The 19788-nt window shown below is 37.4% G+C and overlaps 1 protein-coding gene across 2 annotated transcripts in view; it reads left to right on the top strand.

The window, feature by feature from the left end:
• PRSS12 (serine protease 12) overlaps positions 1-19788 on the top strand; it is a 69127-nt gene that overhangs the window by 40900 nt on the left and 8439 nt on the right. Inside the window, exons 9-12 of one of the 2 annotated variants that reach the window (XM_060298998.2) lie at positions 6132-6337; positions 10152-10230; positions 10953-11075; positions 11562-11675. In XM_060298998.2, the coding sequence (XP_060154981.1) occupies positions 6132-6337; positions 10152-10230; positions 10953-11075; positions 11562-11583 (430 nt within the window). In that variant the 3' untranslated portion in view covers positions 11584-11675. Of the gene's footprint in view, positions 1-6131; positions 6338-10151; positions 10231-10952; positions 11076-11561; positions 11676-19788 lie in introns of those variants that run through there. The other variant, XM_030863975.3, reaches the window with a different exon arrangement.

Genomic DNA, 19788 nt, shown 5'->3' on the forward strand with positions numbered 1-19788 from the left:
TTATGTTACTTAAGAAACGTAGCTTTTATCTAGTAACAAATAGTCTAATAACTCTTGACTATTCATTCTACTGCTTCTGTCAGCCAAAGGTGTTAACCTTTTCTCTGTGATTTATGTCGTAACACAGTAGCCTTATGAGGGATTCTACTGTTACTGAAATTACAGTTGGTTCTTGTTATTTGCAGTAGTTACATTCTTTAAAGTCACTGTGAACATCAAGTTAGAAAATACTGAGCCATTGCTTCTAGAGCTGAGGTTGAACCAAGCCATGTTCTGCCTTCTTGTTTTAGCTCTCGTGCTTGCAAACAATTGCCCTTTTTGCAGTCTCCTAGTGCTTTTTTTTTTTCCATTTCTGTACCTTTTTGTTGATGATTTCCCTGTTTAAAATGGTCCCCAAGAATTTTGCTGAAGTGCTGTCTAACATTCTTGAATGAAGGAATGCTGTGATATGCCTTACAGAGAATATAAGTGTGTTAAATGGGCTTCATTCAGGCATGAGTTATAGCACGAAAAATGTGGCACTAAATGAGGTGAGAAAGGACACTTATTTCCAGTTTGAGAGCTGAACTAGAAAGGCAGTTTATCTCCTTGTGAGACCTCAGCTGGGCAACTCAAATTTTTTGAGACTTTACGCATGTCTGCAAATGACTGTGAAAGGGCTGATTGATTTTGGAGTTGCAAATATATGGAACATGTTACAGTTTAGAGGGTCATGAAATTTAAGCTAATATACATAATTTGCCTCGCTTATATTGGATTACTAATAGTGGTTTGGATTTTAAAATATATCCTTAATTACACATCTATGTGTATCCTAAATATTGATAAATTTAACTGGTTATTCCTATGCAGAATACATTTTTATTTTTAAAATTATTTCTATTTTGATAAAAGTTCAAGTGTTTTTTTTTTTTTTTCCCTGAAGTTTTAAGTCAGAGTTTGTTTTTGGTTACTCAGATACTACTTCAATTTACGGTTCAGTTTTGGACCTAGTTGCAATTCCAGTTGTCCTATGGTTAGTGGGTCCATTATTTGTAATATAGATTTTCAGTATTCAAAATTGGTGGTATGTGACATATTTTCAGCTTTCAAAATATGGGGTAATAGAGGAAGGGAGGAAGCATCTACATTAGATGCCTAGATGAATTCAGTCAACAATTTAAGTTTCCTTTGCTCACTACATTTCTAACATTTCGTTCTCCATTTGAAAAAAAAAATGTATATATATATATACACACATATATACATTATTGTTCTTACATTACATGCCCAGTGAATTTCCTTACCTAAAATCAGCCATTAAAGTATATACTGCTTGAGACTGGTTTTTTGGCTTACTTTTATTTTTTTGGTAGAGGTGATCCAAGAAACCTAGTGTTACCTTTAGAAATATGAAGGAAAATATGAAAGAAAAGGTCAAATTTGATCCTTGAATTGTGTGTCTAAGTCGTGTTTAAGGAGAAAAAAATTTGTAAGAATATTCATCAATGCATTTTCACTTTGATTTCTTTCTAAATTTTTCATTGCTTTTTACTTATCATTTAGTCCATTTTACATTCAACTCAAATGGTGAATTTAAGTAAGAACAATCTAGATTAAGTGAACAAAGTTTGTAGCAATTTTCAATACTATTTCTGTAACAATTATCAAGAAAAGCATTAAAGGAAGATCATACTTCATAATTGTTTTTAAAATAAAGCCTCTTAACACATAATTCAGTAATTTAATGTAACTGTGACAAATTGGATAGACATCTAGTGCACAAGCTACAATTTGCCATCAAATAGTATTTAAAAGAAAATCGTTTCGATATTTGATCAATCAAAATACACTTGAACGTTTTATAATTTTCCACCAAGGGTAGATGGAATTTCATATAAGAACATATATATAATTGTAAATAGGTATGTGATTAGAACAGCGTTTTTTTTCCCCATGTTACTTCGAATTAATAAAAGTCTTTAATAAAGCAATTTATTTGTAGAAATCGATCCAGAAAACTTTGAAACTGTCAAAAGGCTTGAGTTTTATTAATAAGAATTCCAGAGAACTGTCCCCCAGCCAGCTATATCACACTTGAGGATTAGTCCTTGGAAACACTGAGAATCAAAGTCGCATCAGAAAGCTTTTTCATAATGGGAGAAACAGAAATGAAGTAATAAAAACCAGGAACATGAATGGTAACTAACATAGATATGCTTAGAGTGAACAGAAAGTAAAAGGCACTCTTTAATGATGTATTACATAATGTCTGACAAAGTCTAGCATATGAGCACATTGTTTTTAGAGGGTTGAGAGAGAATGTGTTGCTATCAGTTAGCCTCGTTAAGAAAGACTAAATAGCCATGATGGAAATTCCATTCTATCTGAACTTTGTGTGAATCCATTAGCATGTATTTCAATATGACATTGTTTTTGAACTGTGTATTTATTAGAGTAGTATCCCTTAAAAGAATTTAAAAAATGATGTACCCCTATTGTCTTAGTAGAGACCTAAAGTTAAGTATATCTAATTTTTATCTTACATTTAAATAGCTGCAAAGGATTTAATTTCTGGCATATTTGTATATGACATTTAAAAATAGAACAGTTACTTCACTCTTAATTATATCCAATAAAATATAAATATAGTGCTCTGATACTCTGTCATTCATTTAAAAAATACATGAGCAAGCTCTTTTTTGACCTTCACAAATTTTACATAGTTCCTTTTTCTCTTTGAAATTGTGGTTTAAATTTTCTTTCCCCACAGAATCCTAATGTCCTGTTTTTAAAAATGTGTGTGTATGTGTGTGTGTGTGTACACACATGGAGAGAGCGAGAAAGAGAGAAATTAAATTCTTCTAACAAGTTCCTCTCAGGATTTTATGATTTCTAGTACACAACTAATTAAAAACAACAACAAAAAATAAAATTTGATAAATAAGTATTAAACATAGGAAAGAAAAGTTGACCAAAGCTTCCATTTCCTAGACTGAGGGGTTGGGTTTTTGGTCCTTGGATAAAATTTATTTTGAATTGTTCTTTTGGCCACTTTAGAGTCTTTTAAATCTTGGAGCAACGCACTGTGATTGGATTTGGGATGAGTGAAAGATATACCTTTGTTTTGCGCAGTGGGAAAAGGGAAATTTTGAAAGAGAAGTTGACCGTGACTTTAGCAAGACCAGTTTTAGGAGAGAATACACGTGGGTTTTGATGATCTGCATATCAGTTCCCATAAAGTCCTTATATCCCTTGGAAAGTCATCACCTACTCCCAGGAGCACTTGATACTCAGTTTAAAGACTAATGTATTAGAGCCTATTGTCTCATTGGAATTCTTAGCTATGAATTACTGCATGCTTGTAGTCCAGTGAGAAGTCTCTGTAGGTGACACAGTCCTTAATTATTTTTTAAAAAGTCAAAAAAAATTTATTAGATTTCACTGTATCATTGAAAATGTCTTTAATTATGTACTTTCATTAGTTAAAATGTTCTCTAATTCTACTTGTTGATATATCTAAAATGGTGCATTCTCTTTAGTTTGTGTATTGATTGGTAAATTACTAAGGAATCATCCTTTTGTTTTATTTAATGAGTCTAATTTTATTTTCTACATGTTTACTTCCATCTGTCATCTACTTTTATGCTATTTATCATGCTTTATTTTGTGTTCTTTGTGTAATCTTCGGTTTTCTGATTTGCAAACAATCCAATTTTCTTTCTTTCCTTTCTCTAGTTGTCTGGAATTTCAGCATTCTTGTTGTTTTACTAGAAATTTGAAAAAAATTTTAGCAAACATACTGGCACATTTTCTTACCAATTTCAAAAATTATTTGTAACTTCCCCTTCCTGAAATACATCAAGAGATTTAGCATACTGTTATTTACCTTCTATCTCTACTCATCCTCACACCCAAAACTGATGGGAATCATCTGGGATATTAGTTTCAGGATGCTATTAGTTTTTAACTTTCTTCAAAGTATACCTATTTGAATTTTAAGTTGCTCTACATTACGCATGCACATATCAGCAATTATTTCCATTTTTAAAAAAGATTAATAAAATAATTCCTGACAATTCTGATTAAGAAGGAGAGAATACAAGTAAACATTAGAGAAAAGAAAAGGAATATAAGCACAGATACACAGAGGGTTAAAAATTGTAAAATACTATGAACTACTTTTAGCTAATGAATTTGCAAATCTAGATGAAATGAACAATTATCTAGGAAACTGTACATTTTCAACAAAAATATAATTATCAAAATTGATACAAAAGTTTTTTTTTCACCAACACTCTTTATTGTCCACCTCTTTGACAATGGCTATCCTAGGAGGCGTGAGTGGTGTCTCACTGTGGTTTTGATTTGCATTTCCCTGATAATCAGTGATGCTGAGCATCTTGTCATGTGCTTGTTGGACATGAGTATATCTTCTTTGAAGAAATGTCGATTCAGATTCAAAAAAGAGTAACTTTAGAGTTACCTGTTTGATCTTCCATGACTGTAAGCATTTTTAATGGGTTAAATCTTATTTTTGTTTGCAATTTATGTCAGAGTAGCAGTTACCAATACAGAAGAAATGATAGGGTATATTTTTGAAATGAGCGTACTGCCAACTGCAAGCATGTGAGGCCAGGTATCATTGATGAAAGAGGAATTCAAGCAAATTCCTCAGATAATTCATATCAGTAAACTACTTTGCCTGAGTTCCTTGCATAACTATAAGGAAAGTATAATAACCTTATCTTAATTAAGTAGAATATTTTAATGTTAGAAATCTGGTTCATATTGTCATTTTTAATAAGATAGTTTCTTTTGATTTAAAACCTGTCTTTTGCCTGTTTTTCTATTAGGTTGTTGGTTTTTTATTCTATAAATGAAATTTGAGAGTTATTTGTATATTGTATGCTATGTCCCTCTATCAGAGAATGCATCCACCAACGTATATATATATGTATCCGTCAACTTTAAAACTTATCTTTTCACTTTCCTGTGGGTGTTTTTTAGTAAAGTGGCATTCTTAATTTAATTTTTGTTGAATTTATCAATCTTTTAATTTAAGGTATACATCTGTATCTTGTTTAATAAGTCTTTCCCTAACTTGAGGTTATAAGGATAATTTTCCTATAATTCAAACTTTAAAACTTTTCCGTTCTTATGTCACTAATTTAGCAGGAGCTGAGTTTTGAATATGGTGTTAGTTTGAAATATTTCACTAAAAAGATTTTGTATTTGGATATTTAAAAAGAAGTAATATATTATTTAAAAAAACAGAAACCAAAGAAAAGTGATATACCAAATTAAGTCTGCCTTCTATTCATGATTCCTGGTGTTCTCTTTCTCAGTTAAAAATTGTGCTTTTGTACTTCTAAAGTAGGCTTTAAAAATTCTTAGCTCCCTAGGTAATTATTTAATTCTCGTAATTTTCTTGGAAATACTGTACCCATTTCTTTTTTATTAATTTTTATTTATTTTTGGCTGCGTTGGGTCTTCATTGCTGCGTGCGGGCTTTCTCTAGTTGCAGTGAGCGGGGTCTACTCTTCGTTGCGGTGCGCGGGCTTCTCGTTGCGGTGGCTTCTCTTGTGGAGCATAGGCTGTAGGTGTGCAGGCTTCAGTAGTTGTGGCACGCAGGCTCAGGAGTTGCGGCTTGCAGGCTCTAGAGCACAGGCTCAGTAATTGTGGCACACAGGCTTAGTTGCTCTGCGGCATGTGGGATCTTCCCAGACCAGGGCTCAAACCTGTGTCTCCTGCATTGGCAGGCGGATTCTTAAGCACTGCACCACCAGGGAAGTCTTACTATACCAACTTTAAGAGAGTATTATGCTCTGGAAGGGAGTAGGAAATTTTGAGGTGATTTTTTTTCCTGATTAAACTAGAGTTTAAGACTACCATAAATTTTTGACATGCCATTAAATGTGACTTTCTTAGTAGGAGCTAAGATGTAATCAAGAAGTTCTGAGATATGAAAACAAAGAATGTATAGTTATTACGTGCTCAAGCTTTTTTTTTTTTTTTTTTTGGACAGAGTCATGAAATAAGTGTTTTAATGTATGAGTTAAGAAATATAATTGAATGAGGGTATATGTTGTGATTTATTCAATTGTATGTTTGACTGATTCTCCACATCCTCAAGAACGTTCTGTTTCCAGGGGTCCTGCCAGAGCAAGAACCATGGCTTATTTTGGGGAAGGAAAAGGACCCATCCATGTGGATAATGTGAAGTGCACAGGAAATGAGAGGTCCCTGGCTGACTGTATCAAACAAGATATTGGAAGACACAACTGCCGCCACGGGGAAGATGCAGGAGTTATTTGTGATTATTTTGACAAGAAAGCATCAGGTAACAGTAATAAAGGTACGTAACCTTCTGGGGCCTATACAAGTCAAAGAATACAAAGCCACACTTCATTATTCTAAGCAGTACTTTGATAATGAAACTCCCCTCCATAAGAATATACTCAATCCCTTGTTCCTTCTGCTTGTGTTTAGAGGCAGTGGTTCTTGACAAACTTTACTGGATGGGACTCACAAGGGAGAGCAGGGTTCAGGGGCAGGAGTGGATTTACAGGATTTTGTAATCTCTGAGATTGTCCCGTTTTGACATTCTTAGCCATTTCTAACCGTTCCTTCTCTGGATGTAATAAAACTATCAAACTTGCTGGTATTCTTGAAGATTCAGAATTTATATTTGCTTCATAAAAAGAAGAAATGAAAATTTAAAGATGAATCAGAGAAGGGCACTTCTTCCACTCTTATTAATATCTTAAACAGCAAGGATAATTTTTAAAATTAATTGCAAAAAGAAAATTATCTTTTGTAGATTCTACTCTCTGAAATTTAAAAATGTAAGGGGGGACTTCCCTCATGGTGCTGTGGATGGGACTCTGTGCTCCCAATGTGGGGGGCCCGGGTTCAATTCCTGGTCAGTGAACTAGATTCCACATGCATGCTGCAACTAAGAGTTCGCATGCCGCAAATAAGGAGCCCGCGAACTGCAGCTGAGGAGCCTGCCTGCTGCAATTAGGGAGCCCGTGAGCTGCAACTAAGGAGACCGCCTGCCGCAGCTAAGACACAGCACAACCAAATAAATAAATAAAATTTAAATAAAAATAAAAATGTAAGGAAAATAGAAGTAATCTTCTAGTATAATACAGTAATGGATGTGTCATACATATATAAATAGAAGAGTTCTTAAAAGCTCTGAGTTTAATTTTTATGAAACAAATACAGCTTTAAATGAATAAGGGGGAAAACTAGCTGTTTTGGAGAAAACTATGGTTATGTTTTATGAAAAGAACAGTCATTTATTTATGTGGATTAAGAATCCATGGTTTGATACTTAAGATTTTCTTAAAATCAAGTGCATCTAGGGCTTCCCTGGTGGCACAGTGGTTGAGAATCTGCCTGCTAATGCAGGGGACACGGGTTCGAGCCCTGGTCTGGGAAGATCCCACATGCTGTGGAGCACCTGGGCCCGTGAGCCACAATTACTGAGCCTGCGTGTCTGGAGCCTGTGCTCCGCAACAAGAGAGGCCGCGATAGTGAGAGGCCTGCGCACCACGATGAAGAGTGGCCCCTGCTTGCCACAACTAGAGAAAGCCCTCGCACAGAAACGAAGACCCAACACAGCCATACATAAATAAATTAATTAATAAAAAAAAAAATCAAGTGCACCTGTATCTGAGCATTCTCTTTTTCTAACATCTTTTAATAACCATTAAAGACAATGCAATAAATAAATTGGATGTTGTTAATATGATTCTTCACTATCTGAGGGTCTTTTGAGTCTGGAGAAGAATATTTATAACCCTTTGTGCTTTGTTTTATATATATATAATATATATACACACATATATATTACATGACATAAATATGATTTGGTAAGCCAATTTTTCCTAAGTATTGACTATAATTTAATGTATTAAATTCCCTCCAATAATTTAAACTACAGTTACAAAGTGAACATAATTAATTCTTTGGATTATGGAAAATTTCTTAAGCAGCAGAAAAGCATAAAAATTCAGTAATTGTAAAATGTTCTACCATATTTCTATGTAAACCTATTTTAAAATATGAAATACCATATTTATTTCTTCATTATTAATACATTTGTTTTAATGCCTTCCAAAGGTGCAGCACTGCTTATTTTGATACCTTTCCATGGTCTTAATGCTACCATATCTGAAATTAAAAAATTTCATCTTAGGGCTTCCCTGGTGGCACAGTGGTTGAGAGTCCGCCTGCTGATGCAGGGGACACGGGTTCGTGCCCCGGTCCGGGAAGATCCCACATGCCGCGGAGCGGCTGGGTCTGTGAGCCATGGCCGCTGAGCCTGCGCGTCCAGAGCCTGTGCTCCACAGCGGGAGAGGCCACAACAGTGAGAGGCCCCCGTAACGCAAAAAAAAAAAAAAAAAAAAAAAAAAAAAATTTCATCTTAGACCAGCTGGATTACTGAATCTGGTTTATTATTAACCTGTTGACTTTGTGTGGAGGCTCAAGACCCAATAATTTCTATAAGGTGATTCAAACCCAAGCCAGTGGTTATTGGTCATCTGATGGGATCCTTTTATAAATGAATTTCATTTTACTTTATAATTTTTTTATAATAATGGGTTTTATGGCTTTAAATAGATTTTGCTTTCTTGCAATCTTCTTCTTTACTCCAGAATGATGTAAACTTCCAGTTCTGCTTGCTCAGTGTTACATCATTCCTTGTCATGGCATTATATACATTGACCTGACTTGGAACATTACTGGAAACTTCTGTTTTTCTGGTTCTTATAATTTGCAGTGTCATGTAGAGACTCATAACCTAAGAGATGAGGATTAAGGTTTGACAGCACGTCTCTGAGATCCTTTGACAAATTAATGATCTTGGTACACATTGTTGAACCTCTCTCTCCATGAAGAAATAACTAGTGCTGATTCCATATTGGGCTCCCTTCTACCTGGTTATTATGGGAGAACATTAGTGCTGACTAGACTTTCATGGTCTTGGCACAATTCCTACCCTTCTCTTCTTAAACAGATAGAAAAACGGTATATATCTATACTCTATACACGTGTACTTAACCAAAGAAACAGCGTATCCCCATATAGATTCTCCTACTTTCTAAAATTATTTTTAAAGCTAGTCATAGTTTATTTACTCTTCTTTTATACACCACCTTTTCATACACTTTTAGTTTAACTCTTCTTTTTTTATGCTTTTGACAGAATTCTGTTATCTTGAGAAGTTTGACTATATATATCCTTAAATACAATTTGCCACTTAAATTGGCTTAGTAAATCCTTTCCATATATTAACATGCTATATGAGTAAATGTAAATTTATGTCAGAATTTCATCCTGGGAATGTGCTTTGCTCCTATGAGTTACATTTGTGTATGTGGCTTGGAAGAGCATTGTCTGTGAAAATCAAATAATTCAGAGCATTGTTGCCTTTTGTAGTTTTCTTGTTTAATATTTCTGAACTCCCGAACAATCTCTATAATCAGCAGAGGAAGAGATGTGGGTACCACAAGGATGATGTACTAGACAGGGCCAAATCATTCAGCAGCCTGTGAAACCTCTACAGAGCTGATTGTAGGAAACCTCATAAAGTTCCTTGTCTACTTGTGAAATTATTGTTGCCTTGGTTAAATGAGAAAACAACTTTTAATTTTTATTATAAGATAGGACTTCCCTGTGGCACAGTGGTTAAGAATCCACCTGCCAATGCAGGGGACACAGGTTCGATCCCTAGTCTGGGAAGATCCCACATGCTGCGGAGCAACTAAGCCCATGTGCCACAACTACTGAGCCCACGAGCCACAACTACTGAAGCCCACGTGCCTAGAGCCCATGCGCCGCAGCAAGAGAAGCCACCGCAATGAGAAGCCTGCACACTGCAACGATAGCCCTTGCTCGCCGCAACTACAGAAAGCCCATGTGCAGCAGTGAAGACCCAATGCAGCCAAAAATAAATAATATATATAAATAAAATAAATTTTTTAAAAAGTTTAATTTTTATTGTAAGAAAAATAGCCTATAATTTGAAGAGAAAAAGCACTTTAAAATAGAGGAAGCATCAGGGGAATGTGTCACTAAGCATCAGGAACGTGTCACTTGTGTCTTTACCCCACTATCAGCAATATGATAGTTTAATTAAAAACCTCTTTCTGCTTCAGAGTCTCTCTTATCTGTTTGTGGTTTGAGATTACTGCACCGTCGGCAGAAGCGGATCATTGGTGGGAAAAATTCTTTAAGGTAAAACGTTCTTCAAATACAGATTACACTGATAATTTCACTGTCCTTTGACTTATATTTACTTTATATAGACCATGTTCTTCAAATCACTATCCCCTGATTTATGAGATAGATGGGTTGCTGAAAAGTTATGTGGCAGAAACAAACTAATTTAACAGGAAATCTGAAAAAAATGTATAACTACAAATTCGTTTAATTTAGAATATATTTGTTTTGGACTTGACTCATTTTAATATAATTTTTTTATTTGTTGAATTTACTAGTGAAAAACCAGTGCTTTGCTTATTAAATACTTCTTCCAGGGAACTCCCTGGCGGTCCAGTTGTTAGGACTTGGTGCTTTCTCTGCCGTGGCCTGGGTTCAATCCCTGGTCGGGGAACTAAGATCCCACAAGCCAAAACAAAAAAAAAACTTCTTCAGGCTGCTTAGGTGAGGGAGAAAATATGCTTCAAATCATGAAATATAAAGAAGACACAGATTGTTTCCAAAAACGTCAGAATTTGGTGGGATGCATACACATGCTATAGGCAAGTCTTCAGGGTGGTCTGCTCAAAGTTGTAGGAATATTCATTCTCAAAGGAGGAAGGGAGTCTACATCCTAGAGTCCCCTTTTTACTTCTTTCCTCCCACCTGCAAGCCTTCTAAGTCCTTGTTTTGCTGGATGACTGTCCTTGCTTTTCGGCCTTTTTTGGGTATTGATGAGTGGCTTACTTTCTTCTTAGGGGTGGTTGGCCTTGGCAAGTGTCCCTCCGGCTCAAGTCATCCCATGGAGATGGCAGACTCCTTTGTGGGGCCACACTCCTGAGTAGCTGCTGGGTCCTTACAGCAGCACACTGCTTCAAGAGGTATGTGTCCACCTTTCCAAACAACTCGGTTTGGCTCTTATTTGCCAGTTCTTCCAATCCCTTCCTGCTCTACAGCGTGATAGAAACTTGGGGTGTCAGAGCCAGGCTGTAGGCCTTCCTTGTCTCTACCAGCGGCACTGTGGAAGTGAGGGGGTAACATCAGGAGCGAACAGAGCTCTCAGGAAGCTACTTGCTACCTGGTGTTAAAGCAAACTCTAGAGTTAAGGAGAAGACAAGATCGATTTTTGAAGGGGAGGCAGCTGTGTTTGTGCTTCCCCCAAGAACATATCTGAGGATGAAATCATATCCCCATATCGCTAGAAGAGACCTCAGATTATTTGATTATGAATGGTAAGGAATAGGGAGTCCAGGTTTAGTGTTTTGATTTGAATTTTAGAACTTTGGGTCTTCTTGGTGTTCTGTGTCTTTTAGATTTCTCTATTTGTACCTGTCAGGTTGCATCCTGATTATTTCCGTTTGTCCCAGGCATTTTATCAGCCCAATCTGAAGTTTTCCCAGTTCAGAGGGGAAGATATGCAGAGAGATACAGTGTGCCAGAGTCACACTGCTTATGGTGACAGCACCTGCACTAGAACCTAGTGGTCCTTTCTCCTTGTCCTGTGCTCTTTTGTGGGCCCTGGCTAATGGCCATTTCCTCAGCATAAATTTTAGTATTTAAAAATGTATACCATTGCTTAGCAAATATTGATAGTTATTGAATCAAGGTGATGAGTACAAGGGGTTTCACTATTCTGTGTACTTAAAAATACTCGTAAAATGTTTTAAGTAAAACATGTACCATAGTGTTGAAAAATTGTTACAACCAAAAATTTGTTTTGTATTTTATCATATGTGAAAATATATGGCTTCATTGTGTATTTACAATCCATCCATGTAGATTTTAACTGCCATATGAGTGTTAACTCCTATTGTAAGACGAAACCAACCTCAGTTTATTTATTCTCCTACTGGTGGAAGGTTAGGTGGTTTCCATTCTTTCATTATTAAAAAACAATGTTGCATTAGATATCCATTACGTGTCTCATTGGTACAGACATGTGGGAGCATTGTGCTGGGTCCTGGAGTATGGGTGCCATTCAATTTTACTAGACACTACCAACTTATGTTCTAAAGTAACTGTATCAGTTTATATCAGAGCAATGTGTAAGTTCCTGTTTCCTCACATCCCTACCCCAACTTGATACCATCAACATTTTCAATTTTTGCCAGTCTTAGAGTTTTCGGATTTCTTCTTAATTCTATTTTCCTGATTAGTGTCTTCCTCTTTCATGAATTATTTGTTCACATCCTTTGCTTATTTTTCTATTCGATTGTCTTTTGTAATTTAAACATATTTTGGGATATATTCTTTGTACAGAATCTTTGTTATTATGTGTTACAAATAACTTTTCTCAATCTGGGGCATGTCCTTTCACTAGTTTAAGGTTTCTTTCTTATGAAGATGTTTTAATATATTTAAATGTGTCAATTTTTAAAGTCTTATAAAAGCTTTGTATATCTTATTTTAAAAATTCTTCTTTAGCCCCATATGAAGATGGTAGTTTTTTACAAAAAAAAATTTACAATTTTGCTTTTCCTATTTAGATTTTTAATCTGTTTACAGTTTTTTTTTGTGTGTGTGTGTGGTATACGGCATAAGGAAGGGACCTAATTTTATATTTTTCTTTATGGATAGTTAGTTTTCCCAGTACCTTTTAAAACTAAACATTCCATTCTTTACCAGCTGGTTTATGTCAACTGTGTTGTTTGCCAAGTTCTCATGTATCTTTGTTTCTAGAATCTCTATTCACTTCCTCTTATCTATTTTGATAAATATTATGGAGTAATATTCCATGTTCAAGGTGCTGCAGAAGACACAAATCTGTATTTTACATAGCCTTCATCATTTCTGCGGTAATAATTGAGTTTAAGAGTTCACCTATATACCAGTGGGTTTAATATAGTCCTGTGTTACATGAATGGCACAGACAATAAAGATTCATTTATTAACTTAACAAAAAGTTATTGAGCCTGTAATGTTCCCAGGAATGTGCCATGCACTAGAAATATCTTGGAGAATAAGACGGATAGGACCCTTGCTACCATTTTTTAATGCAGCTATAGGAATCCAGAGGAGGGAGACATATGGGATCAAAAAAAGTTTAGAGCACCATTTTTAAAGTGTGGTCTTTTCACCGCAATATTAGGTATTGGGTTGGCCAAAAAGTTCGTTCGGGTGTTTCTGTAAGATGTTACGGGAAACCCCGAATGAACCTTTTGGCCAACCCAATACATTCAGCTTATTAAAAATCCAGATTTCTGGGCCCCTATCCCAGATCTACTGAATCTTTGGAGCTAAGACCCGAGAGTTTACATTTTTATCAAGCATCTTTGATGATTCTCATGAACGTTAAAGGTTAAGACCCTCTTGCTCCTGGAAAGAATAGAATGTGGTCTGGACTTTTGAAGAATGATGATGAGGAAGGATATAATGGAGTTAACAGGATACTTATCCTTGCCCTATTCAACATATTAATCACTAAACTGAAACGGGACACTGATGATAAATTAATCATGTTTTTGATGCCAGGAGATTGGGAGGGACACGTAATATCTTAGAAGATTGGATCCATGGTGGCAAAGAATATTGGTAGGCTGATTCTAATAAAAAAGTAATGTGGAGGGCTTCCCTGGTGGTGCAGTGGTTGAGAGTCCGCCTGCCGATGCAGGGGACACGGGTTCGTGCCCCGGTCCGGGAAGATCCCACCTGCCGCGGAGCGGCTGGGCCCGTGAGCCATGGCCGCTGAGCCTGCGCGTCCGGAGCCTGTGCTCCGCAACGGGAGAGGCCACAGCAGTGAGAGGCCTGCGTACCGCAGAAAAAAAAAAACAAAAAAAAAACACTAATGTGGAATAAAGAGGAAGTAAAATGCTGCCTTTAGTTCAGGAAACCTGGCTTGAATGCAGCACACGTGAAAAAGACCTTATGGGTTTTAGCATCCTGCAACCTTAATAGAGTCAGTGATGCCATGTGGTTGCCCACAAAGTTAATCGGCCTTGGGCAGCCCTGACAGAACAGCGCCAACACAACAAGACGCTTACTCTTCTGTGCTCAAGCTGTTGTAGGGGGCAAAAGCACTGTCGCTATCAAACAGAGAGAACTGTGCTCAGTTCCGAGTGCCATCCTCTGACAAAGTGACATGGTGCACTAAGGAAGGCAAGCAGAAAGGCGAGAGTGTGTGGAATCAGATTAAATTCATTACCTGTTACTTCAAATACCACAAATGCTAATGAAAGGTAATTTTCATTTTAACATAGGAAAGAGGTCTGTTGTTTCCTTTTTATTTCTTTAACACAAGACAAAGCTGGGATGGGCTGTATGTGGGAGGAGGAGTGAGTTCTGTTATGAAGTCTGTTCAAGCAAAGAGGCTGGATTCGTGTATTGGTAGAGGCTGGAGGTAGATAACATTTCGTGTTGAGAGCACAGTGGTGAGAAAGAAAGCATACAGCATATTTGAAGGATGCCAGTTATTAGTTAGGATCGTGGATCTGGAATTTGTATAGCGGACTTACAGTAAAGAAGCAGGAAAGGTCTGGAATGCCAGTGTGCTGAATCTGTTTCATTCACTAGGCAGTGGGAAACCACGAAAGGTTTTTGAGCCTTGAAATATGATCAAAGAGGAGTTTTAGGAGATGTATGGGATAGATCTGGGGGCAGGGGGGAAAGCAAAGTTATTAATCTAGGGGTCTGTGAACAGGCTTCAAATTATATGAGAAATATTTGCATACATGCTTCTGTGCCTTTTCCTGGAGTGACTCAAATTGGTCCATGTTACCAAGTGATTAAACCCACTGTGGTAGGAACTGGAGGGAGACTGGTTATAAGGCTATTGTAATAAAGATAGAAGGTAGAAAAGAAAAGGAGGGAGAGAAGGTAGAGACCCTGATAGAAATCAATAGAACTTGGTACTGTGTAACCAGCGACTGGGACCTGGCCATCAAGACCAAGGTTACAGTTCCAGCTCCTCCAACTGTTAATTGTTTCACTTTGTGGGGGTTATTTTAACCTCTGGGAGCCTCAATTTTCTCATCTGTAAAATGAAGGCAGTAACGTTCTACAGTGAGGAACAAATGATCTGCAAAGTATGTGAAAGTATTCTATAAACTGTAAAATTCAAAACGAATGTTGGCTCTTATTATGTTGGGGTTCACAAAAAGGAATCAAAGATTATTATGAGCAAAAGTAGAGAATTCAGGATGATTTTATCCCACTGACTAGTGGAGAAAAACTAGGTAGGAAACTGCAGAGAAACTGGAGAAGCCCGTCTTGCGCTTAGAATTTAAGCAAAATAATTCAGTACGTTCAGTTTAGATTTTTCTCCTCTTGTTCAAGACTCCTTCTCTTTCAAGTAAATCTTTCTCTGCTAAAAGTTATAGACTTAGGGGTCCAAGGCTTAAAGTATTAAAGTTGGGAAATTGCCCAAAAATTCCACTTGAGGTTGAAAACTTTGATCTGACCTTTAAGTTCCCTCAAAGGTCTTTTTTTTTTTTTTAGGTACATGTTTGGGTTTGTTTGTTTACATGTCATTATTCCTCCCTTGACCTGCGCCTTCTAGATTATTGCTTCAAGTCAGTAATGGTCTCATTTGTGTTTATAAACCAAGTGTCTCGTGTATTACTTGGCACATACTAGACCCTCCTAAATGATGGATGCAGGATGAAAGTGGAGCTCGGTTGCCAGGTAGTGGGTATATTTAAGGATGTTGGACTCTTTAGAGGATGGTGGTATTTTAAACCTAGATCAACAGATAACTCCTTCCATACGTCATTCTGAGTTTCTTCCCATTATCTGTGCGGTATAAAAGACAGCTGATTAAAAAACAGAGGAGCAGATTATGATATGCAACTTTTTGATGTGCTTTGGATAGACCGCAAGACTCTTTTAATGTGAGTAGGGAGAAAATTGTTTTGCAAAGGTGTTACAAGTTCATCTGACTTGGTTTGTAACCTTTACCGGATTTCATAGACTTGTTCTGAAGTGCCCAAGGAGGCTACAACTCACATCTTTATTCCAGGAAGTTTATTGACAGCCATAAGGAGAGTTACCAGTGATTAGAACAAACTCCAAATTTTGTCTTCTGGGTTCAGGGACTCTGGATTAAAACAACCCTCCTTTAATCATCAGAAACTCTGAAGTTTGCAAAAAATAGTTTTCCTCTGGAATTGTAGACACTGTACTACAGAAGCAATGTGGTCAGGTTCTGAGAGGTTACCTTTTTTTAGATTTCTTGGGAGTCTAACTTAAGATCCACTGCTAGGGGACCTAGATTTCATATTTTGAAATTATCTCTCTCACCCCCATTTCCTTTCTGTTTGTATCTCTGCTGCTTTAACTACTGGACTTCAATATATAAAATAGCTTCTTGTTCATGGGGCCTCCTTTGGTGCCTAAATCTTGCAGTGATGATGTAGGCCAGTGCTCTTGAATAGCCATTCTGAACAATAGGCATAGATTGCTATCACCTTCTGTGTTACTTTATTCTACGGGATGACAGTTTTTTATGTTTATTTGTTTTGCCCCCACAGAGTAGTCACTCTTTTATGTAATCCTTATATCAGAATAATCTAGGAATGATGGCCTGCGGATGATGAGATCAGAACATAGTTACTCACATCTACCATCCTGTTACACTCATTTCCTATAGAGTTGTCTCTGTAAGATGAGGGTACCTTACTGGAAGGCTGACAGTTCTAGTAATCCAGCTCTACATTCATGGCTTTCACGTATTGTGAGGTGTCCAAAACATTCTTTTATGCCAACGTTAACAAGGGTAACTGAGATAGTTGGTGAATCACCATTTAAAGGCCTTCTATCCCATTTTTCACATTTTTCCTAGTGTTAATACAGACTTTGGAATGCAGTATCCCACTGGCAGTTTGAAGCAGAAACTTGGATAAATTAAGTTTTTCTGCAGTTGCCCTATGAATTTTACACAATATAAATTGCTTGCTTTTGCTATTTTCTACTTTTTTTTTTTTTTGCCATGCTACGTGGCTTGCAGGATCTTAGTTCCCTGACCAGGGATCGAACCCCTGACCCCTGCAGTGGACGCATGGAGTCCTAACCACTGGACCGCCAGTGAACTCCCACTATTTTCTACTTTAAATCATTACTACAAGTACTGTAAAATGACCCTCTCTCTATGATGGTATGGCAATATAATTGAGAGAAAAATTCCTGAATGTTAAACTAATTTCTTTTAATTGCTTGTTCTGATAACAAATGCCACTTTGGAGGAAAGAATGTGCCCAAAACAAGGATTCTTTCATTTCTGTAATTCTTCTGCAAATTTGATTTGATCAAGAATATAGCTTTACCTGATTTTATCTATTTGACTTTTTTGCCTAGAATCACCAAAGAAGCTGGAAATTGTCAGAGAATGTTGCTCTGAAAATCAGAAATATCTAAATTATTAGACATTATAATTAGAAAGATGAGCCACAGAGTAATGGAACTTTTTTTTTTTTTTTTCGGTACGCGGGCCTCTCACTGCTGTGGCCTCTCCCGCTGCGGAGCACAGGCTCCGGACGCACAGGCTCAGCGGCCATGGCTCACGGGCCCAGCCGCTCCGCGGCAGGTGGGATCTTCCCGGATCGGGGCATGAACCCGTGTCCCCTGCATCGGCAGGCGGACTCTCAACCACTGCGCCACCAGGGAAGCCCTCTTTTTTTTAAAGTTTTACCTTTTTTAAAAAAAAAATTAATTAATTAATTACTTTATAGCTGTGTTGGGTCTTCGTTTCTGTGCGAGGGCTTTCTCTAGTGTGTCAAGCGGGGGCCACTCTTCATCGTGATGCGCGGGCCTCTCACTATTGCGGCCTCTCTTGTTGCGGAGCACAGGCTCCAGACGCACAGGCTCAGTAGTTGTGGCTCACGGGCCTAGTTGCTCCGCGGCATGTGGGATCTTCCCAGACCAGGGCCCGAACCCATGTCCCCTGCACTGGCAGGCAGATTCTCAACACTGCGCCACCAGGGAAGCCCGGGACTCCTTTTTAAGAACAAAATGTGTGCGGTACTTAACATATGTTCCACCATGACCTAGTATATGGTAGAGTTCTTAAGAACATGGTCTTTGGTGATATACACAATACCATCAACTATGCTAAAACCATTTCCTGAACACACACTACATGTATGTAAGGGACAGTGCGAAGTTCTACAGGGAAGGTCTCTTCTCCATAAGCAACTGGAACCATTTACACAAGCAATTTCAGTCAACTACTTTTTGAGTTTCATCCAGACAACAGAGAAAAAAAAGATTCTAGAAGTAGCAGATGTGTACAGGCTGATGTAAAATACTGTCTTTTTAAAGAGATGAATCTATAAAGAAAGAAAATGACCGTCACCTGAATTAACTCTTCCAATTCTAGAAAATTTTAATTGTAGTTTATTTTAATTCCAGAATCTCAGAGAAATTGGAATAGTGGATTTTACTAACTGCCCTGTCTCAGATCCTCTCTTGCTCAAACTTGTCCAGGAATTTCATCCAATTTTTATTTGAGGGGGAGTTGAAAGCATTTCAGCAAAGCAAACAACTGAATGGCATGTCAGCCAAAACCTGAAATGTTTGTTTTAGAAGCGTTTTTGAATAAAGTGTATCAAAATAACAAAAGCTCAACTAGAATGACCTTAAAATGCATTGAAAAAGAATTCCTTGATATATTTTTCTTGAGAAGCCTAGAACCATAGAAAATGATTTCAAAGTGCAAAATCATACTGGTAACCTCAGCCAAAGTGTTATCCCTGAAGTATATATATATATAATCGCATTCACCAGGAGAGGTGACACTGGAAGACAAATATTTGGTTAGAAAACTAATCCAGTCTTGTGTCAGATGCTCTTCAAATTCCAAGCATAAATCTATTCTAAGAATAACTGGAGTGAAAGGAGTGTGGGAATCACTGCTTGGGTTTAGCTGGTCCATTTCTTAAATCAGGACGACTTTAAAAGTATAGATTCTAATAAGGAACTTCATTCTAACAAGAATGATGCATTTTTCCTTCTTGTCAGGTAAATATTTTATTTTTATTCTCAGGTTAATACCAACTCCTGCTTGGTGAGCATATTAATTTGGGAGTATACTCAAAAATACCCTCTGAAATCTACCTGACCTGAAAACACAGTATAAGTATGGAATGTGTACGTGTTTGTGTTATGGCAGTCTGTTAGTCATCTCCTACTTCACCCAGTGAAATTCCAGGCATGAAGAGGCGGGTGTTATGCCCGTGCCTTTAAGTCTTTGGTCCAGTAATTCTCCAGACTGACTGTGAATTTGCATCACCCATGGTCCTACATCAGCCCTATTAATTTAATGTTCTCAGGGTTTGTGTGGCCTGGACATTTGTATTCTTTTTTTTTTGAGGTACGCGGGCCTCTCACTGTTCCGGTCCCTTCCGCCGCGGAGCACAGGCTCCGGACGCGCAGGCTAAGCGGCCATGGCTCACGGGCCCAGCTGCTCCACGGCATGTGGGATCCTCCCGGACCGGGGCACGAACCCGTGTCCCCTGCATCCGCAGGCGGACTCTCAACCACTGCGCCACCAGGGAAGCCCCTAGACATTTGTATTCTTAAAAGTGGTACAGGTGATTCTGATGAACAGCCAGTATTAATGAGAACATTAGATCTTTGTGGAGACTGTTTTTAAAAAGTAACTTT

This window comes from Globicephala melas, chromosome 5, assembly GCF_963455315.2.
Source record: "Globicephala melas chromosome 5, mGloMel1.2, whole genome shotgun sequence".
Lineage (NCBI taxonomy): Eukaryota > Metazoa > Chordata > Mammalia > Artiodactyla > Delphinidae > Globicephala > Globicephala melas.